The sequence below is a fragment of the Oryza brachyantha genome, chromosome 6, assembly GCF_000231095.2.
Source record: "Oryza brachyantha chromosome 6, ObraRS2, whole genome shotgun sequence".
NCBI classification, from domain to species: Eukaryota; Viridiplantae; Streptophyta; class Magnoliopsida; order Poales; family Poaceae; genus Oryza; species Oryza brachyantha.
The window spans coordinates 9,943,015-9,962,657 of record NC_023168.2 but is presented as its reverse complement, the minus strand read 5'-3'; the positions used below and the strand labels follow the sequence as shown (position 1 = coordinate 9,962,657).

General features: G+C 38.4%; 2 protein-coding genes across 2 annotated transcripts; both read left to right on the top strand.

Annotated features, from left to right (window-relative positions):
* Nucleotides 1-4,809: 4,809 nt before the first annotated feature.
* LOC102723065 (alpha-glucan water dikinase, chloroplastic) lies at nucleotides 4,810-16,623 on the top strand. Its single transcript, XM_040525028.1, has 33 exons — nucleotides 4,810-5,103; nucleotides 5,206-5,495; nucleotides 5,610-5,651; nucleotides 5,744-5,853; nucleotides 5,983-6,061; nucleotides 6,146-6,237; nucleotides 6,324-6,498; nucleotides 6,572-6,799; nucleotides 6,876-7,211; nucleotides 7,288-7,395; nucleotides 7,494-7,592; nucleotides 7,662-7,796; nucleotides 8,026-8,117; nucleotides 8,198-8,332; nucleotides 8,812-8,974; nucleotides 9,080-9,169; nucleotides 9,253-9,438; nucleotides 11,158-11,220; nucleotides 11,307-11,369; nucleotides 11,450-11,509; nucleotides 11,776-11,928; nucleotides 12,047-12,130; nucleotides 13,055-13,231; nucleotides 13,303-13,409; nucleotides 13,478-13,691; nucleotides 13,781-13,884; nucleotides 14,307-14,445; nucleotides 14,572-14,697; nucleotides 15,032-15,142; nucleotides 15,315-15,413; nucleotides 15,640-15,906; nucleotides 15,982-16,097; nucleotides 16,175-16,623. The coding sequence occupies exons 2-33, from the start codon at nucleotides 5,295-5,297 to the stop codon at nucleotides 16,377-16,379; spliced, it is 4,359 nt and encodes a 1,452-aa protein (XP_040380962.1). The 5' UTR covers nucleotides 4,810-5,103; nucleotides 5,206-5,294; the 3' UTR covers nucleotides 16,380-16,623.
* An 81-nt stretch (nucleotides 16,624-16,704) lies between these two features.
* LOC102699516 (chaperone protein dnaJ C76, chloroplastic-like) lies at nucleotides 16,705-18,493 on the top strand. Its single transcript, XM_015838094.2, has 5 exons — nucleotides 16,705-17,067; nucleotides 17,245-17,425; nucleotides 17,544-17,650; nucleotides 17,811-18,030; nucleotides 18,188-18,493. The coding sequence occupies exons 1-5, from the start codon at nucleotides 16,810-16,812 to the stop codon at nucleotides 18,322-18,324; spliced, it is 903 nt and encodes a 300-aa protein (XP_015693580.2). The 5' UTR covers nucleotides 16,705-16,809; the 3' UTR covers nucleotides 18,325-18,493.
* Nucleotides 18,494-19,643: the final 1,150 nt, after the last annotated feature.

Here is a 19,643-nt window from a genome sequence, read left to right as displayed (position 1 = left end):
TTTCACCAACTAAACACGCGCTATGTTTATAAACCAAAATTTTATTCATAAATTATTTTTCATTTATAACTATGCCGTTTTAGCCTTTTCTTTTAAAAACCCAAAAGATGACCCTGTAGCTAATTTACCGGATTGTTGTCATGGAAAAAGGATTTCAACAGTAGCCGTGAGGTTAAAAAATATAATGCTTATATTATGAAATAACATTATTTTTGAAACAGAGAGAGCACAACTCAAGATGTCTTTTCCAAGCGTATAGATCCATCTTGAGACAGCCACATAGACCACTCATTTTTTTATGTGTATGCATAGGCTTTGACACATTTGTTAGACTGGAAGATTTGTGTGGTGTAGAAACGTCATTGCTAGTTTTGTGTCAAAACTGACTATAATTAGTTTGAAAAAGTCATCTTTACTCTCTAACTATTTCAGCTGAGCACTTAACTCCATAAACTAATTTGTTCTCATTTTATTTTTCAAAATATTAAAAACGCTTCACATTACTTTCTAGCAATATTTCTCTTCTCATATCTCTCTATGTGTACATTGCACTGAAATTTGGTAATACGGTAGATGTATTTCAAACTTATGCCTCATTTTTCTTAATTTATTATCACCGGTTACATAGCTAAAGAACTTAATATTGATTTTAAAAGTTTAAGCAAATAGTGATGAAAATAATTTTTAACATTGATAATGGTGTCATTTATGGTTCTAAAAATTTTAATTTAAAATACGACTGGTATAAACAGAAATGTTACTAAGAGTTAATTAAATCATTTTTAATGAGCTAAAAATAGCTTAGGGGTTCAGGTGAGCCAACGAAATAAAGTTGAGAGGGTAAAATAGACCTGTTCTATTAATTTAGATTGTAGTACAGTTTATGGTCACGGTTTTCATGCTCAAACCTTCATCGTCTCCGAGCTTTTCTTCTTTACGACGGGATAAGCATATGCTTTCTTTCTGGCTTTATATGTGGGCTTCTCTCTTCATGTCTTTCGATCAATCACTCTAGTCTAGACTGTAATAAAGTTTTCTTTAAAAACTGACGGAAGAACAACCAATTATATTTTAATAAAAACAGTAAAGACTCGGGTTACATAAAGAAAAAATACTTATGGCCGAAACACATCACAACTCATGAGCAGCACCACCAACTAAAGACAAAAAAAGAACTATTAAAGTTGCTTTACTTTGTTTGGCAACCGTGTAAACTAATCCTTTTGCTCGACAAGAAACTGGATCGATCTTACCAGTACATTCAAGCATGACAAACAGATCAGTACTACAATCTAGCAGTGATCTAGTTTAATGCGTAAGGAGATAGCCAAAATTTCGTGTATATATATACCTATATATTTCGGGCTTATGATGTATATGCTCCGATATACATATGCTATCTAAGCTGAAGTCAAGTTTGAGTGAATTTCAGCCAACAAGTCCTAGCACTTCGGCAACAAATTAACAGTTGATCAGATCAGGTACGTGTCTCTTCTGATATAAACCCCTCTGTACTCTTTCTGAGTTGATGGCTATTTTTTCTCTTAATTTTAACCGTTAAATGTCTTATGGAGCATATATATCTTTCCCACGAACGAAAATGGAAAAAAGAATCCAAAAAATATATTGCAGCCATGAGTTTTTTTTTTCCTCTCATATCAACAAGTGATACTTTTGTTATCTTTTTCCTGTGAAACTACAGTATACATTGTCATTCTCGTATGCACATGTGTACATTGAGCAGTTGATGATGACGTGAACGGTCCATCGATCTAATTTGTTAGTTATCGTAGCTAGGGATTAAAGCTGTCGTTTTCATACACAGCTCATTGTACCATCTTCGTTTTCTTATCTGTGTACTATACTTGTCCGGGATCCGAAAATTGGATCCACCACTACACGTTTCACGTTTCTTAATTATCTCTGAGTAGATTGGTTGGTTAATGTTAAAAAGAAAATATATAGTACAGCTTAATAAAAAGAAATTAATAGGAGCGGGAATACATGGGAGATAAATTTAGAGGAATTTAGAATGATGAGTAATCGATGAAGCTAATAATATTGTACATAATATTAAAAATATTTATATTCTAATACAAGATTAAATGACACAAATTATTACATCTTTATAACGGAGGAAATACGTCGTCCATTTTCGGACTTGAGATGAGAGCACAGTTACTACCGCACAAATTGGATCAGGATTTGGTGACGTAACTGCAACTTAAGCAGATGCACTAGCACTGCACGTGAGAAATGAAGTGCCCAGATTAACGCATCACTATAGCAACAATTTACTGTAGAAAAAGTATTATTTTATATATTGGATTAAAATATGGGTGGTCCAGATTTCATGCAGTATTTATTATGCAGTCGTAGTACTGACTGCATTTGATCTCGATGCGCACAAGTTTGTTACCTCCTCCGTCGATGCAACTACTACAAACATAAACATGAAGAAAGAGTTATAATTCACTCCTCGTTTAGATTATCTAGAGTTTAGATTACCTATATGCATGGATACATGAATATAACATGGTTGGATCCAATAAAGAATTTAAAATAAATCAATTTAGATAAAAAACATATGCTAATTAATGCGTACTTGCAAGTACGTCTTTATTATGAGATAAAAAATAATTATATCTTATCTTATGAGACAGAGAGCATACTTAGATCCCAGCGCACAACTTATGCATCTCATCATCCATATTAAAAATATGTGATATGAACAGAAAAATAAACTCTAACAGATCATATATCATATCATGCAAAAAAAAGATGACCATTCAAATTACAGAGAGGTCATTCAAATTTAGATGTGTTTTCTTTTCTCCATCCGTATTTCAATGTCCAATTATAAGAGAAGAAAACAATATTAACATAAGAACAGGTGATTGCAAAATATTATTCTAATAAAATAAACATGGATGATTTATTATGGATGGTCTCATGAAGAGCAAAGGTGATATGGATGACGAATTTTCTTTGATAGCAGCTGAGTTTGCTCTTAGTTCCTCCATTGCGTCACAAACGCCAGATGCCAGCATCTATCCGTTCCACCCGCTCGGCACGTGTCATTCTAAGCATTCCACGCAGTCAAAAGCAGCCGCTCCTGGCCCACATGTCAGTAGCGTGGAGGAAGCAACGCGTGGTGTCCTCTCATTCGCGCTCGGGATCCCAGAGGATCCAGCTCGGCCCGCTTGGATCTCGTGACACGCTTTTGTTATTTTGTTTTGCCTTCCGTTAATTATTATTTTACTCGCATTAGTAGTCTTCTTTTTGTACGCATCCCCCGGTGTAACTAAAAATTATGCTCCCGTGTCCGTTTTTTTGTTTTTGAAGAATATATCAAATGGCACTCCAGCTCCTATGTTAATATGATTGAGAAATATTATACGTTACTGAAATACTAGATATATCTCAATAATACGAGGGTGGCGGTTTGACATTTTCATGAGAAAAAAATATCAAACAACACGTTTACAAACAAAAGATGATTTGCAAATAAAAAAATTTATATACGTGTTCTTGACGATTTAAAAGTCAATATAAATATTAAATACAATGAAAACCTTAAAATTAACTACGTGGATAATTTAATTTTGGCTTATAAGAAAAAAGAAGTGAAAAAGATGAGGGTTATGAATCTCGATAGGGTGTTTAGTACTAGGATAGTTATAATCGGGTTCCGATCTACTGGAATTTGTCTTTTGCCTTATTAAGAAAGAACAAACTTATCTAATCGGTTAATCCCAATCACGTATAACAGCATATGGTTAAGATTGCTCCAAATCCACCCAGTGGAGTTGAGGCTACCCCAGGTTATTCGGAGCTAGTATTAATTAACATTGGGTTCCTGTCGTTTATCAGTTATAACTATTTTTTGGCTAAAATTTTAAGTTTAAAACTTAATTTTGAAGTTGATTTTATGATTATTTTCATCATGGTTTATTTTAAAATATTTTTTGATTCGTTATGTACATATATCTAAAAGTTTTACCAATAAATAATTTTTGTTAGCAAATAAATCATTTCACCTTTTCTTCTAAAAAGCAAAGAGATAGGAGACTAGGTGATTTGTTTTGAGATGGAGTGAGTATTCGATGTTAGATTTCCTATCCATTGAGATATATTTATTTCCTTTCAACATTATAGTTTATTTTCAAATATTTATATTGCCCCCATGAAAACCGAGTACGAAAATTACTTGGTCGAAAATGGCTCATACCATTAACGTACAAGGATGCACTTGACTCAACCCTATGTCCCTATCCTTTGGGCTAAAGCTACCAGACACCTTCATGTGCGTTTCTCAGTTCTCTTAAATTTATCTATTTGGGACAAAGGAAATAACAATTGTACTGTACATGAGTATATGCCATGCTGAAATTAATGAAACGTTTAAATTTTAAAAGCAAACCATCGTAGTACTTATTTGTAACAATAAATATTTTTATCATGATGTAAGTCGACATAACCATAATTATTTTATAAATATAAGATGATAAATTTCTATATTATTTTTTAAATATATAATATTTAACTGTTCGAGAAACGTATACGTAAAAATCGATAAAAAAACATTAAGAATAATTTCGTAAAAAAACACGATCGATAGAAATGGCATAGCTAGAAAAACAGTTTTGCATGTAGATAGAATAGAGAGAGTGGAGATGGCGAAGAGCCCAGGGACATGGATGCAAATTTGGGATTTGTGTCCCGTGGAATGGCCGGGTCCACCTCCCAGCGACACCGGGAAGACGATAATAGACGAGCGTAATAGCGTCCCTCCACGCCACTCCATTTTTTCGTTTTCCCGTCAGATTCACCCACGCTGACACACCCCCCTACGCTACGCGGCACAGGCGCACACTCCTCGCCGTCCTCCTCGGTGGCAGCGCGGAGCGAGGAAGACGACGACGCGCCCATTCCCCCCCTCCGCGTCCTCCGCTTCGCCTCTCGATCGCCTCCCACCGCCCGCCCGCCCGCTCCCTCCGCCTCCTCTCTATCTATCTCCACCCCCTCGCGCGTCCATCCTCGGGGGTAGCACTAGCAGCATCGCCGTGGCTCCCGCAAGCACTGCTCGATCTTTCGATTCGTGTTCGTCCGCTGCATTCTTCGCGAGCTCTCTTTGGCTCCCGATGACGATAATATCTTCTTAGTTGATTTTTTTCTTTTTGTCTTGTTTTTTCTTCACTGCAGCGAGTTGCGACAGGGAGAGGAGAAGTTGCTGATCCGGGAAGCCACGCTGGCCATAAGATCGACCTGCTGAGTGGTTGAGATTCGTGCAGATGAGCGGATTCTCCGCGGCGGCTGGGGCGGCCGAGCGGTGCGCGCTCGGGATCCACGCGCCGCGCTCGTGCTCCCCGGCGCGGCAGCCGGCGGCGCCTCTTCGACGTGGCCGCCGGCCCACCGCCACCCTCTCCGTATCCCGCCGGAGCCTCATCGTCCCTCTCGCTGTCGCGGCGGCCGCCGGTCGCTCCTCCCCGGATGTACGAGCTCTCTCTTTCTCTCTCTCTCTCGCCTCGCCATTCGCTCGCCACACTCGTGCCCGCCAGGTGTTCGACGGTGTGACTCACTTTCTCTCCTTGCTTCTGTTGTTACAGCTTGTCAGAAGGTTCATCCTGGATTCCAACTCCGAGCTTCAGGTGCTGATTTACCATGCGTTTTTGAGCTCATATGGATCGACCGATTTGGTGTGAATTCGTTCATTCTAATCGACCATGCTGCATTCAAACAGGTGACATTGAACCCAGCACCGCAGGGTTCTGTGGCAGAGATCAATCTCGAGGTAACCAACACCAGTGGCTCCCTGATTCTGCATTGGGGTGCCCTTCGCCCGGATAGAAGGTGAGGCTTATCTTCCGTCCCTGCTGATTATTAGTGCATGTGTAACAAATATGTTTCTGTGTCACATGCTATGCATATTTTTTAATTAATGCTTGGTGATCACTAACCGAACCTTTTGACTGTACGTAGAGAATGGCTCTTACCGTCCAGGAAACCAGATGGGACGACAGTGTACAAGAACAGGGCTCTTAGGACACCTTTTACAAAGGTCAGTCTTGCATAATGGATTTTTCTTGCAATGTAAGTATGTTTTCACGGATTGTGATTTCTATTCCTGTCTGTAAATTTTCAGTCAGGTGATAACTCCACACTGAAAATTGAGATAGATGATCCTGCAGTGCAAGCCATTGAGTTCCTCATATTTGATGATGCACGGAATAATTGGTCAGTGCTTCTGTTTGGATTATCATGCACCACTCCCCTGTTTGGAATGCAGAATATATCAAATAACAGCACACTACTTTGAGCAGGTACAAAAACAATGGGCAGAATTTCCAAATTCAGCTCCAAACAAGTCAATATCAAGGGCAGGGTACATCTACTGCTACTTCTTCTACTGTGGTTCCAGAGGATCTTGTGCAGATCCAAGCATATCTTCGGTGGGAAAGAAATGGAAAGCAGTCCTATACACCTGAGCAAGAGAAGGCATGTTTCAACACTAGTTTTGTTGAAAATACAGCTCTGGGACTTAACTGATTATTTCTGTGGCTTTGTCTAGGAGGAGTATGAAGCAGCACGCACTGAGTTGATAGAGGAATTAAACAGGGGTGTTTCTTTGGAAAAGCTACAAGCGAAATTGACAAAGACACCTGAGGAAAGTGAAAGTAATGCTCCTGCATCTGGAAGCACCAGGGCTCCTAAAGTCCCAGAGGAACTTGTACAAGTCCAGGCTTATATAAGGTGGGAGAAAGCAGGCAAGCCTAATTATCCACCGGAGAAGCAGCTGGTACTAAGCTGAATTATCAGGTTACCAAGATTTGTAGTTGACTCTTTTATGAAGATTTGTGTTTTGTTTTTGCCAGGTCGAGTTTGAGGAAGCAAGGAAGGAACTTCAGGCTGAGTTGGATAAAGGGACCTCAATTGAGCAGTTGAGGAAGAAAATCTTGAAAGGGAACATTGAGACAAAAGTATCCAAGCAGCTGAAGAACAAGAAATACTTCTCTGTGGAAAGAATTCAGAGGAAACAAAGAGATGTTATGCAACTACTTAATAAGCACAAGCCTACCATTATGGAGGTGCAAGTAGAGGCTCCTAAACAACCGACTGTTCTGGATCTCTTCACAAAGTCATTACAGGAGCAGGATAGCTGTGAGGTTCTAAACAGAAAGCTTTTCAAGTTCGGTGACAAGGAGATACTGGTTAGGATTCTTGACTGACATTTCAGATTCACAGACCTTGCATCCTCCAATCTAATTTGGCTTACCTGTTCTTAAGGGAATTACCACCAATGCTCTTGGAAAAACCAAAGTTCACTTGGCAACAAACTATATGGATCCACTTATACTTCACTGGGCGTTGTCAAAAGAGGATGGAGAGTGGAAGGTGAAAATAAACATGTTTGCAATTGCTAAAGCTATGAACTCATCATCTGAAAGAGACAATGTGGGCCTGTACTAATGGAGTGCTTTGTAACTGTGCAGGCACCTCCCTCAAGCATATTGCCATCTGGTTCCTCATTGCTTGACAAGGCATGTGAAACTTCATTTAGCGAATATGAATTGGAAGGTCTGCGTTGTCAGGTATGGATAAATTTGTCTTGTTCATTGTCTTTTACAATTCCTGTCATCTAAGTACTTTTCCGTATCCAGGTTGTTGTGATAGAGCTTGATGGAGGTGGATACCAGCGGATGCCCTTTGTTCTTCGATCTGGTGAAACATGGATGAAAAATAATGGCTCTGACTTTTACTTGGATTTTGGCACCAAAGTTGCAAAAATTACAAAGGCATTGCTTCTGTTCACTTTTAGCATATCAACCTTGATTTTTCCCCTTTGTTCTAAGGATAAATTCCTCATGTGAAACTGAATTTTTGCCAAATCTCTTATTCCACTCATTGTCAAGGAACCACATGTCAGTTAGTGGCTAGTAAGAATTTTCAGTGTCCAATAAGAATTGCTAACAAATGGTGGTAAAAACGTTTACTAATAAACTGTTCATATATTCTTAATTAAAGGGTACTGGTGATGCTGGTAAAGGCACTGCTAAGGCCTTGCTTGAAAGAATAGCAGATCTAGAGGAAGATGCCCAACGATCTCTTATGCACAGGTCAGGTGCAACGATATCTATTATCTGTTGGATTTGTTGTGTGTGTTAAAAAATCCCTAACGACTGCTATTCCTGTACAGATTCAATATTGCAGCAGATCTAGTTGACCAAGCAAGAGATGCTGGACTATTCGGTATTATTGGAATTTTTGTTTGGGTTAGGTTCATGGCTACGAGGCAACTAATATGGAACAAGAACTACAATGTGAAGCCACGGTAGATACTTGTTCATACTCTTCAGTGGATTGTCACTCTGTAAAAACAGCAAAATCAAATTAAGTACTTTCCTCATTCCAAAATATAAGCATTTCTAGGTTTTTAGTAGAGATTACGGTTGAGAAGAAAAAGACTTTGGTTCCTCTCAATAAATGGGTGATAGATTGGGCTAGAAGGGTTGGTGGGGGTAACAAGGCAAGAAATTTTAATGGAAGTTATGGATGCGACAAGTAGTACTGTGAATAGTGTTAGAAATGCTTATATTGGAACAAAATGCAAATGCTAGAAGTTATTTTTGGAACGGAGGGACTAGATATTTTTTTCTTGTGGTGAGAATAAAAAGCCTATACTCCTAAAAATGCATAGCAGAGAAAAACATAATGTTGTTTAGCAGATCAAAACTATTCTATTTGCATATCACACAAACATGAGTTTGGTGCATCTTCTTTAACTTCTCATAATGATCTTCAATTATGCAGTGAGATAAGCAAAGCACAAGATAGGTTTACAGATGATCTTGAGAATATGTACAGAACTTATCCTCAATATCGGGAAATCTTAAGAATGATAATGGCTGCTGTTGGTCGAGGAGGTGAAGGTGATGTTGGTCAACGCATTCGCGATGAGATATTAGTAATCCAGGTAATTGATGTTCCTAGGTGAATATAACTTGTTTGTTGATCTATTTGAACTATACAAAGAGCTGTTTTTGGATTGTCAATGAAAACTAGTATGTTGGGTTTGTAGAGAAATAATGATTGCAAGGGTGGAATGATGGAGGAGTGGCACCAGAAACTGCACAACAATACAAGCCCAGATGATGTAGTGATCTGCCAGGTAATTGATACAAATATTTAGTACTGTGCAGATTTCAGCATTGAGGTTTTGATGTTTATGGACTTATGTCTCTTCATGGTTAGGCCCTACTTGATTATATCAAGAGTGATTTTGATATTGGAGTTTACTGGGACACCTTGAACAAAAATGGTATAACAAAAGAGCGTCTGTTGAGCTATGATCGACCGATTCATTCAGAGCCAAATTTCAGGAGCGAACAGAAAGAGGGTTTACTCCGTGACTTGGGCAATTATATGAGAAGCCTCAAGGTATGTCAAACATCTGTCATGGATAAAAGAATTGAGATATCTGTGTAGTATATTTACGTAAAATTTTTCTTTTGCAAAGGCCTTCATGTTTTTGCTCTGTAGGTAAGAAATGGTACTAGATCTAACCCTAAACAACGTTGCTAAAGTGCTAATCACATATGCTGAAGGGTGGCATTCTCTGCTAACAACATACTCCCTCCGTCCCAAAATATATCAACCTAGTACTATGATTACACACCATCTAGTACTGCGAATTTAGACAGTGGGTCTGTTGGTCTATCCAGATTCCTAATACTGGGTGTTGTCTAAGCGTAATACTTGGTTGCTATATTTTGTGATGGAGGGAGTATATTATTGTTATGTCACATGCGTGCTGTTATGGGTGTTGATTCATGGATAAGGGTCCAAAGATTAGGATAAAGGCAAGATCGCTCTTGTTGGCGCCAAGCTTGTCCTGATATTAGGAGAGTGATCAAGCTAAACCTAATTTTATATTTCTTTGTTGCTTAATTGCTAGAGGGTTGCATTGGTCCCTTTTAGATGGAGGGTTCCCCTGATACAGTAGCCGTGAACGCTATACCATATCCCCTTAAGAATAAAATCTCTACTTACCTAACATAAAATATCTCTGATTCTAACTGAACTCATACCTTGCTAACTAATAGCTGTGACACCAAATAACTTGTTCTCTGATGTCATACGTTCAGCGGGCGTGGTAAGCAGGGGGGACACAAAGGAATCAAGTTCCACGCAGAAGGATTAGATGATTGTTAGGATGTTTGTTTTGCTCCTTTATTTCAGTTTGAAATATTGCTCATTTTTTAGAATTGCTAGTACTGTTACGTCACCATCTTGTGCTATAAAGGGGATTACATTGCTTTCTTTCGAATTAATAAGATTGAAGTTAAGATGCTTCTTCCTTTCTTATTCGCCGCAGCTTCGGGGAGGCTAGTGCTTAGATCTTGCCCTCCCGTCAAGCACCAATAGACGCTGCGCAATCTCGATCCACCTCCATCACATAACATTACTAAATCTCTATCGTGGGAATTAAGTATTTTTTGAGGCGATAGATATTATGATTATATCATCACCGTATGAATGCAATCTTTTCCCTAATTGTGTTGCTACATTACATCATATTGTTGGTGCTACAATACCAATGGCTGTAAATAGCATTTGGCCATATCCTCACACATGTGTCAATCAGTCCTGTCATCCTGTGTCTCATTGTTTTTATGGTTCTCCAGATAACTTTGGTTTGTTAATCAACTGCTACATAAGTGACATCTCCAGAGAAACACCATTTTTATTGTTATTTTTAGGATATCACAACAGGTAGAAATCTTATGTCTTTGCCTTCATGTATGGGAATCTAATGGAAATTAAACAAAAATTCCACACTAAAGTTTTGTTGTAGCTTACCAATCATTTTCTTGAATCGTTTATACTATCCAGCACCCAGGTAGCAATGGATAAAATTATTACTAGCATTATTTTGTTAACAAAAGCTAAGTGTTAGCATTGCACTACATCCAACCAAATTTAGCAGGCATGCACACATTCTAAGATTCATATTTTGTAAGTTTAGTCGTACAAAGTGGTACCACTATGTTTATTTTTCGTTGGAAGTATATTATCTTGGTTTTCTATTTGGAAAAAAAAAAACATTTCTACTGTGATTCAATGGTATTATGCATTTGTACTTCTTTGTTTTGTTAGGCAGTGCATTCCGGTGCTGATCTTGAATCTGCTATAGCAACTTGTATGGGATACAAATCAGAGGTACCAATGTCATGGCCATTCTTTTCTAATGTACTTTACCAACATGTGGTGGTTGTATATGATGTAGTTGTTTCTTTGGCATACAGGGTGAAGGTTTCATGGTTGGTGTTCAGATTAATCCAGTGAAGGGTTTGCCATCTGGATTTCCTGTAAAATATGCTTGTCTTACTTTTTCTTAAAAAACACATTTATTATAATTAAAAGCTCATTATATTCATTACTTCAACAGGAATTACTTCAATTTGTACTTGAGCATGTTGAGGACAAATCAGCAGAGCCACTTCTTGAGGTGAGAAATACTAAACCTAGGCATGTTGCAAGGCTTACAGTGGCCAGGAGTTACCTAACTTCCATTATCTATAAAATATAGAAAATAAAATTGCAAGGCATTTGTCCAGGTTATTTCTCCAGGTCTAATAATTAAATTTCTTATGAGTGGCTGATAACTGTTCTGTCTAATCCATCTAGTCTTTGCAATTTCTGTGTGCATCCATCTAGTCTTTGCAATTTCTGTGTGCATCCTTTATTTGCCAATATTAAAATGCTACCTTTCAGGGGCTATTGGAAGCTCGAGCTGAACTACACCCTTTGCTCCTGGGTTCTCCTGAACGCATGAAGGATCTTATCTTTTTAGACATTGCTCTTGATTCTACTTTCAGGACAGCAGTTGAAAGATCATATGAGGAGCTCAATAATGCAGCACCAGAGGTTAGTTAAAACAGAATGTTGTTAGGTTACATTATGACATATGTTTGTTCTTACATTGTATCTCGTCTTTTTGCTGATTCAAATGTATAAAATCATATTTCTTTTCTTCGTAATCCAGAAAATTATGTACTTCATCAGTCTTGTCCTTGAAAATCTTGCTTTGTCCACTGATGACAACGAAGACATCCTTTATTGCTTAAAGGTACAATTGTTCTGTTTTTGTCCATGTTATCTACAACCAATTGTTTTGAGATTTACCTTAACTGTTTTGTTCATTCCTAATGAAAGATATGCGTTGTGGCATAGCACAATATAACTGTTTATGTATATAGGACAGCTGTTCAAAATATTCGTCTTATTTTCCATTTATTTAGTTGTCCTGTTGTCCCGGGACTGTTCTTTTCCCAAAAGAACTAAAAAAAATGATTGTTCAGAGAAGTCTTCAAGATCTAACTTTGATCATTAGTTTTGGTTTATAATTAGAAACATTTCTTAAGATAATATTATGAAAGGTCATTGTAAATGCTTCTTCAGTTCATATTATAAGTTGTTTTAGCTTTTACCCTAAGTCAAACTTCTCTAACTCTGGCTGTGTTTATAGAAAAACACATCCACAACTACGACATCAAATTAATTTCATTAAATTTACCTAGAAATATATCATGATAGTACATTTATTTGTTACTGTATATGTTGCTATTTTTTTTTATTAACTCAGTGAATGTTAGAGATGTTTGACTTAGGAAAAAAGCTAAAACAACTTATTATAATATGAAAAGGAGGGAGTAATATGGAAGTATGGATATGCTTACCATCATACTGTCAACAGTTTTTTTTTCTAATATCTATTACGCAGAATTATTTGGATTTGTTATGTAGATTGTACTACTAGCATTGCCATAACAAAATTAATGTTGTTTTATGTTTAATAATTTTTAATTTATAATTCAAACAAGTAATTGTAGAAGATGCTTGTTGGTGATGGTGGCCATGTCTGAAATGACAAGTTAAAAGGAACTGAAGTTGTAGCATTTTCATGTCTCCATCTAACTTTTTTTATGGATTGTTTGTGATTTATGCATTGTAAACTTAAAAAATGCTAACTGTCCTAGTATGTGTCATGAAGGGATGGAACCAAGCCTTCGAAATGGCTAAACAGAAAAACAACCAATGGGCTCTCTATGCTAAAGCATTTCTTGACAGAACAAGACTTGCCCTTGCAAGCAAAGGAGAACAATACTATAATTTGATGCAGCCGTCAGCTGAGTATCTTGGCTCATTGCTTAACATTGACCAATGGGCAGTAAGTTTTCATGAACTTCAGCTATTTTTCCATCCCACCACTTAGAACTAATCTTGATATCATTTGGGCAGGTTAATATCTTTACAGAAGAAATTATTCGTGGTGGATCAGCTGCTACCCTGTCTGCTCTTCTGAATCGGATTGATCCTGTTCTTAGGAATGTTGCACAGCTTGGAAGGTAAAATTTAAATTCTCAATTATCATTGTATTCTTTTACCCTGTACCTGACATTTATCACTTTAACAGTTGGCAGGTTATAAGCCCGGTTGAAGTATCAGGTTACATGGTAGTGGTTGATGAATTGCTTGCTGTCCAAAACAAATCCTATGATAAACCAACGATCCTTGTGGCAAAGAGTGTCAAGGGAGAGGAAGAAATACCGGATGGAGCTGTTGGTGTGATTACACCTGATATGCCAGATGTTCTGTCCCATGTGTCAGTCCGAGCAAGGAATTGCAAGGTTTTCCCTCTTCTCAGTTATGTGCAATCTTTAATAGTAAGATTTCTCTTTGGTATTGATGTAACATTGACTATCTCTTCTTCATGAAGGTTTTATTTGCAACATGCTTTGACCCTAACACCTTGTGTGAACTCCAAGGACATGAAGGGAAAGTGTTTTCCTTCAAACCTACTTCTGCAGATATCACCTATAGGTAATTGTTTACTATGAATTGCATGTATAATATATCTGATGAAGTGTGAGCTATGTTATGCATTTCATCACGCTAATAACTTATTTGTCAAGAGGTTTATCACATGAGATTAAATTAATTTTATTTAATACCTCAAGTCCTGATTACGGTGAGGATAATCAAATCCTTGCCTCCTGGGATCTTTTTGAGCTGTTTTTGAAGGACAGTTTGGTTACCATATCAATGGCCAGTAAGATCTGGTTACAGGGTAAATGTTAACCAGCAGCTAAATTCCCTTACTTTCACCGTGTGGTGATATCAGTTAGTCAAGTTGACCAACTTCTATCTTTAGCTTAGCTTTTTAATCTTTTCTTAGTCTTTAAAATGCATGTATCTGCTTAATTATCCGTCAAATGTTTAGTCTAATATGTATAATTTGATAGGGAGATTCCAGAGAGTGAACTTCTGCACTCAGGTTCTCAAAATGGACAAGCTGGCCAAGCATTACCATCTGTGTCCTTAGTCAAGAAGAAGTTTCTTGGAAAATATGCAATATCAGCAGAAGAATTCTCTGAGGAAATGGTAAATAAAGCAATTGTATATATTTATTAACTTCTTTTGAATTAAGACTTTGCTTAGCTGCTGTTATATTGGTTTGCTTTACCCTTGACCTTGAGCTAGCTTGAAAGACTTACGATTCGTTGTCAGGTTGGAGCTAAGTCTCGGAATGTAGCGTACCTCAAAGGAAAAGTTCCTTCATGGGTTGGTGTTCCTACATCAATTGCAATACCCTTCGGGACCTTTGAGAAGGTTTTGTCTGATGGGATCAATAAGGTTGGTGAGTTTTTTAACATTGAATAATTGACAGGAGCATATAATTTTATGAGAATCTTATTTATTCTACATGATCAAAATATACTCTTACAAAATAAAAGGATGTACATTTTGATATTCGAAACCAAAGTTTATTTTATGTTACTACCAAACACATAATTTTCCTTTTGTATGCAAAACACATGTAAGGTTTTAGCAGGCAAGTAGATAGTGATGCTTTAGTAATCTTCAGAAGCTGGTAGGTCTAGTTTGTTTCGTGATATCAAGTAAATTAGCTGGTTTACAATGACACTATGAATATGATATAATTTTCCTGACATTTTTTTATTGGCAGGAAGTCGCACAAAACATACAAATGCTGAAGGGAAAACTTGCTCAAGATGATTTTAGTGCTCTAGGCGAAATACGGAAAACTGTTCTCAATCTAAAAGCTCCTACTGAACTGGTAAGATATCATAGTGCAATGTAAAGCTGATTAAGTATTCTTCATCACATATGTAAATAGTGAAAATAAAACATGCTCCCTGTTTGCGTTTGTTCCAGTCAGAAACCTAAACGGTTATTTTGTTTACATTTTCATTTTGGAAGAACAAAGTCTTATTTCATTTGTTTACCAGATTAAGGAGCTGAAGGAGAAGATGCTAGGCTCTGGAATGCCCTGGCCTGGAGATGAAGGTGACCAACGCTGGGAGCAAGCATGGACGGCAATTAAAAAGGTCTGCTGTCCTACCATTTATACCTTAGATCCAGACATATGTCTCTCTTAGTGTTTTTTTAAGGTCTTTAGAAACATCATGGCCATCATGCCAAATTCTTTTATGGGATCATTTGATACCACAGGTGGCATCTGGATATGTTATGGTTTAGGGAGAGTCAAAACGTGAATGCTAAAGAAACCTTTTTTTAATGTGGTGATCAAATATCTAACTTAATTGTTTTTAGGTTTGGGCATCAAAATGGAATGAAAGAGCATATTTCAGCACACGCAAGGTGAAGCTTGATCATGACTACCTTTCCATGGCTGTACTTGTACAAGAAATTGTCAACGCAGATTATGCCTTTGTCATTCACACTACTAACCCATCATCGGGAGATTCTTATGAGATATATGCTGAAGTGGTGAAAGGGCTTGGAGAGACACTTGTAGGAGCCTATCCTGGTCGTGCCATGAGCTTCGTATGTAAGAAAGACGACCTTGACTCTCCCAAGGTAAAAGATGTCTGATTACCACTTGCAAATATGCTATGTTAAGGTCTACCTGAGCTCAATGCAGTCCACTGATAGGTACTGGGTTTCCCAAGCAAGCCAGTTGGTCTCTTCATAAAGAGATCAATCATCTTTCGTTCAGACTCCAACGGTGAGGATTTAGAAGGGTATGCTGGAGCAGGACTATACGATAGGTTAGTAATCCATCATGTTTTTGTGGTTTGTTTAAGAATCCGTTTGGCATCACAACCAATTTGAGTTCTTGTTTCAGTGTCCCTATGGATGAGGAAGATGAGGTTGTACTAGACTACACCACCGACCCCCTCATCACAGATCAGGGATTCCAGAAATCAATCCTCTCGAGTATTGCACGGGCTGGTCATGCCATTGAGGAGCTCTACGGGTCACCGCAGGACGTCGAGGGTGCAGTGAAGGAAGGGAAGATATACGTAGTACAGACAAGACCACAGATGTAATATTTATGTATATTTTATAGCCAAGTCAACCGGGCAATGTTTACAGAGTAGGATATACGGGCCGTGGGATTTACGCTCTTTTTTATTTTATTTGCTTGCATTCTCAGTACACTAATTTCTGGGCTCGTTTTGTGGCCAATAAATGTAATATGTATATGGATCAGGAATAAGAACCTCCTAGGCTGCAAAAGCCATTAAAGGTCATTTTGATCAACTGGATTTTCATCTCCGATGATGACTTAAATATCAGTGGCCTCCTTGCCTCTGGCCTCCTTTTTAGACAAGAAGTTGAAAAGTATCAGAAAGTTCCTGTAAATATCTGTTCTCTGAAATTGACATCTACATAGAGATATTTGAAACAAATATCTGAAGAGGGTTATCCCCAGTCGACCAGAACCCAACACTGAAAGACACAAGAAGAAAGGAAGGCATGGCAGGGTTTTTCAGCATCTGTTCTTCTACTCATTATCATTTGCAGCTCAGGAATGGATCGGTTCAGTATGAACTGATTAGACCAATCAAGTGCAGACCAAGGGGCATGATCAGGTGCTGCAGCACGGCAAGGGGAAAAGTCAGGGAGGACTACTACCAAGCGCTAGGAGTGACGGTTAATTCAACGCCTCAGGAGATCAAGGAGGCTTACAGGAAGCTCCAGAAACAACACCATCCTGATATTGCTGGCTACAAGGTGTGTCCATCTACTACAGGGGTTTGGTTCGGTTCAGTTTCTTGGAAATTCATATGGAAGATGAAACTGCTATGCCTTTATTGATATCAATATTACTTTGGTATTTTGTATTGAATGAAACTATTATTGTGTTGTCTTGTGTGAGTTAATTGTGAAGTTTGGCACTTCAATGTTCAGGGTCATGACTACACCCTACTGCTGAACGAGGCATACAAGGTGTTGATGAGTAGTTCTAGGAATGCTAATGCTAATGCTAGTGGAAGAGGCTTTGGGAGCGGTTTCACTGGAAACGGGTACAGTTCATGGAACGGGCCTGTGAGAAGCCAGGCACTCTTCGTGGACGAGAACAAATGCATAGGTACGTAGACATAGCATCACTATTTTTCATCATAAGACATGATTTTGTTTTTGCAGATACATGATGCAAGGAAAGAAAAAAAAAACTAGATTATTGATGCACCGTGCACCATATGTAGGATGTAGGGAGTGCGTGCATCACGCCCGAGAGACATTCGCGATGGATGATGTTCTTGGAAGCGCGCACGTCGAAGTCCAGTTTGGAGATCTGGAGCAGCAGATACAGGTATTTCAGACCATTTGGGTTAAACATAAAAGTCATTAGAGCCGTTTGAGGCAGCATCAATAATGTGCATCGATTACTAATCTGCACCTAATATACTTACTTTTAGTTGATCCATCCAATGATTCTAATTTTCGTTCAATTAATGCGCATACAACGGCAGGTGGCTGTGGATTCGTGCCCTGTGAACTGCATCCACTGGGTTGGGAGCCAGGAGCTGGCGGTGCTGGAGTTCCTGGCACGGCCGCAGCAGAAGGAAGCGCACGGCGTGTTCGGCGGCGGGTGGGAGAGGCCCCGGGATGTGTTCGCCGCCGCCAGAAACTTCACCAGGAGGCTCGAGAGGCAGGAGCAACAGGAGATGGCACCGGAGCAACGATACAATGGTACGAAAAAAAGAACTTAAAATCAACGATCAACGCCTGCTGCTTTACAAATTACAACACAGAAACCTTATAGGATTTCCACATGAATAATTTCAGTTCCATACAAAAAAATATATATGAGGCAATTCTACTTGAGCACACGTTAATATTGTTGCAGATGATGCACGCGAAGAAGCCGAAACCGTAGCGCAGGCTGAGGGAAGGCGTCGCGCAGGGCAGGAGCTCAGGTGGAGGCGTTTGCTCGATGTCTTGAATGGGCTGAGGGACCGGAGGAAACCTGGCGCAGATCGCTAGATTATCAAGTGCTCCTTACTTGTTTGCTGGATACTGTAGAGGAGCAAAAATGCAACGTTCCCAGCTGTCGCTGAGAGGACAAGTTTACAATCGTAGAAATGCATGATGTATATTAATGGTCCTATAAAAACGATTTACCATTTCGATATTTATGATTGGGTCCTATAAATGCATGATGTATTATGTGCTTGTCAGAGCTCAAACATCTAGTACTACTGTACTACTTGTTTACCGTATATATACTGTTGGATCTTTACCGCGGGTATGATAGCAGACTATAAGCCAGCTATAAATATATTTTAAGAAGATAAGAGAGAAAAACAGTAAGCTACAGATTTGTAAACAGATACAGCACAAACTCTAAGGTATAATATGTGTATGATAGATGAGACAGAAGAATATATGTTTTATAGATAGCTATTGTATGAATTAGCTATTAAACGGATTATAGATGAATTGGGTAGTTGGCTATACTATTGAACTTGCTCTTAGAGCAAGGCTAATAATATAGTCAGCCTGTTGGCTATAAAACATTTTTAGCCTTCTTATAACCCACTCATAGTTAACTTTTTATTATTAATACATGACTCACTTGTTTCTTTCACAGTGTTTCTTGGTTTTTATGCCCAAATCGGCTATAAGTTTACAACCCGCTTCTCCTCTCTCTCCTTCCCTCTCTCCTTCAATTCACCTTAGTATTTAGCTAGCCTATAGTCTATTATTATACTTGCTCTTATGGGTTCGATTTTGAAGTACATGTATTTTTAAATACTTAATGCATATCGAGTTAAATATTAAACTGTTGATATTTGGAACCCAGCTTCGGATCAGAGCTAAGAAATCATGACTATCATTTGCTGATTAATAGAGAACAGTAAACCATTTTCACCATGGTAGTCACAGGTGAGCTGATATATAGAGGATTCTTTTTGGCTTCGCTCTCATCCATTCCACCTGGATTGAGATGAAAAATTTACCTCAAGTTAGCTGTCCACAGCCATCACATCATTCTTAAATCCTTTGAAAATTTCACTCTGCAGTATTTCGTGAAACCGGAGCAAGGAGGGAAAACCGTCACGTGGTCTTCTTTGGTATGTGCAACATAAATATCCTTATGCCAAGGCAGCCACTACTTCCTCAAATGTTTTCGTTTTTGACTTCGGCAATGACAGGATCAGGTCCGCGGAATCTGCATGGAAAGTATGTCAAAATCAGTCTTGTTACCACTAAGCCTGCCACTGCCAATGGGCTGACATCTAGTCCAAAACCAATCCAGATCATCTTCTCACACGACAGCCAACCAAACCATTAAAAAAAAT

Bases quoted from the DNA above. Each gene is read 5' to 3' on its own strand.
- LOC102723065 (XM_040525028.1), top strand. From the start codon at position 5,295: ATGAGCGGATTCTCCGCGGCGGCTGGGGCGGCCGAGCGGTGCGCGCTC. The intron at 6,499-6,571 runs GCATGTTTCAAC...GGCTTTGTCTAG, and splicing joins ATACACCTGAGCAAGAGAAG to GAGGAGTATGAAGCAGCACG. The intron at 9,439-11,157 runs GTATGTCAAACA...TTGTTTTGTTAG, and splicing joins ATTATATGAGAAGCCTCAAG to GCAGTGCATTCCGGTGCTGA.
- LOC102699516 (XM_015838094.2), top strand. From the start codon at position 16,810: ATGGCAGGGTTTTTCAGCATCTGTTCTTCTACTCATTATCATTTGCAG. The intron at 17,068-17,244 runs GTGTGTCCATCT...TTCAATGTTCAG, and splicing joins CTGATATTGCTGGCTACAAG to GGTCATGACTACACCCTACT. The intron at 17,426-17,543 runs GTACGTAGACAT...CACCATATGTAG, and splicing joins GGACGAGAACAAATGCATAG to GATGTAGGGAGTGCGTGCAT.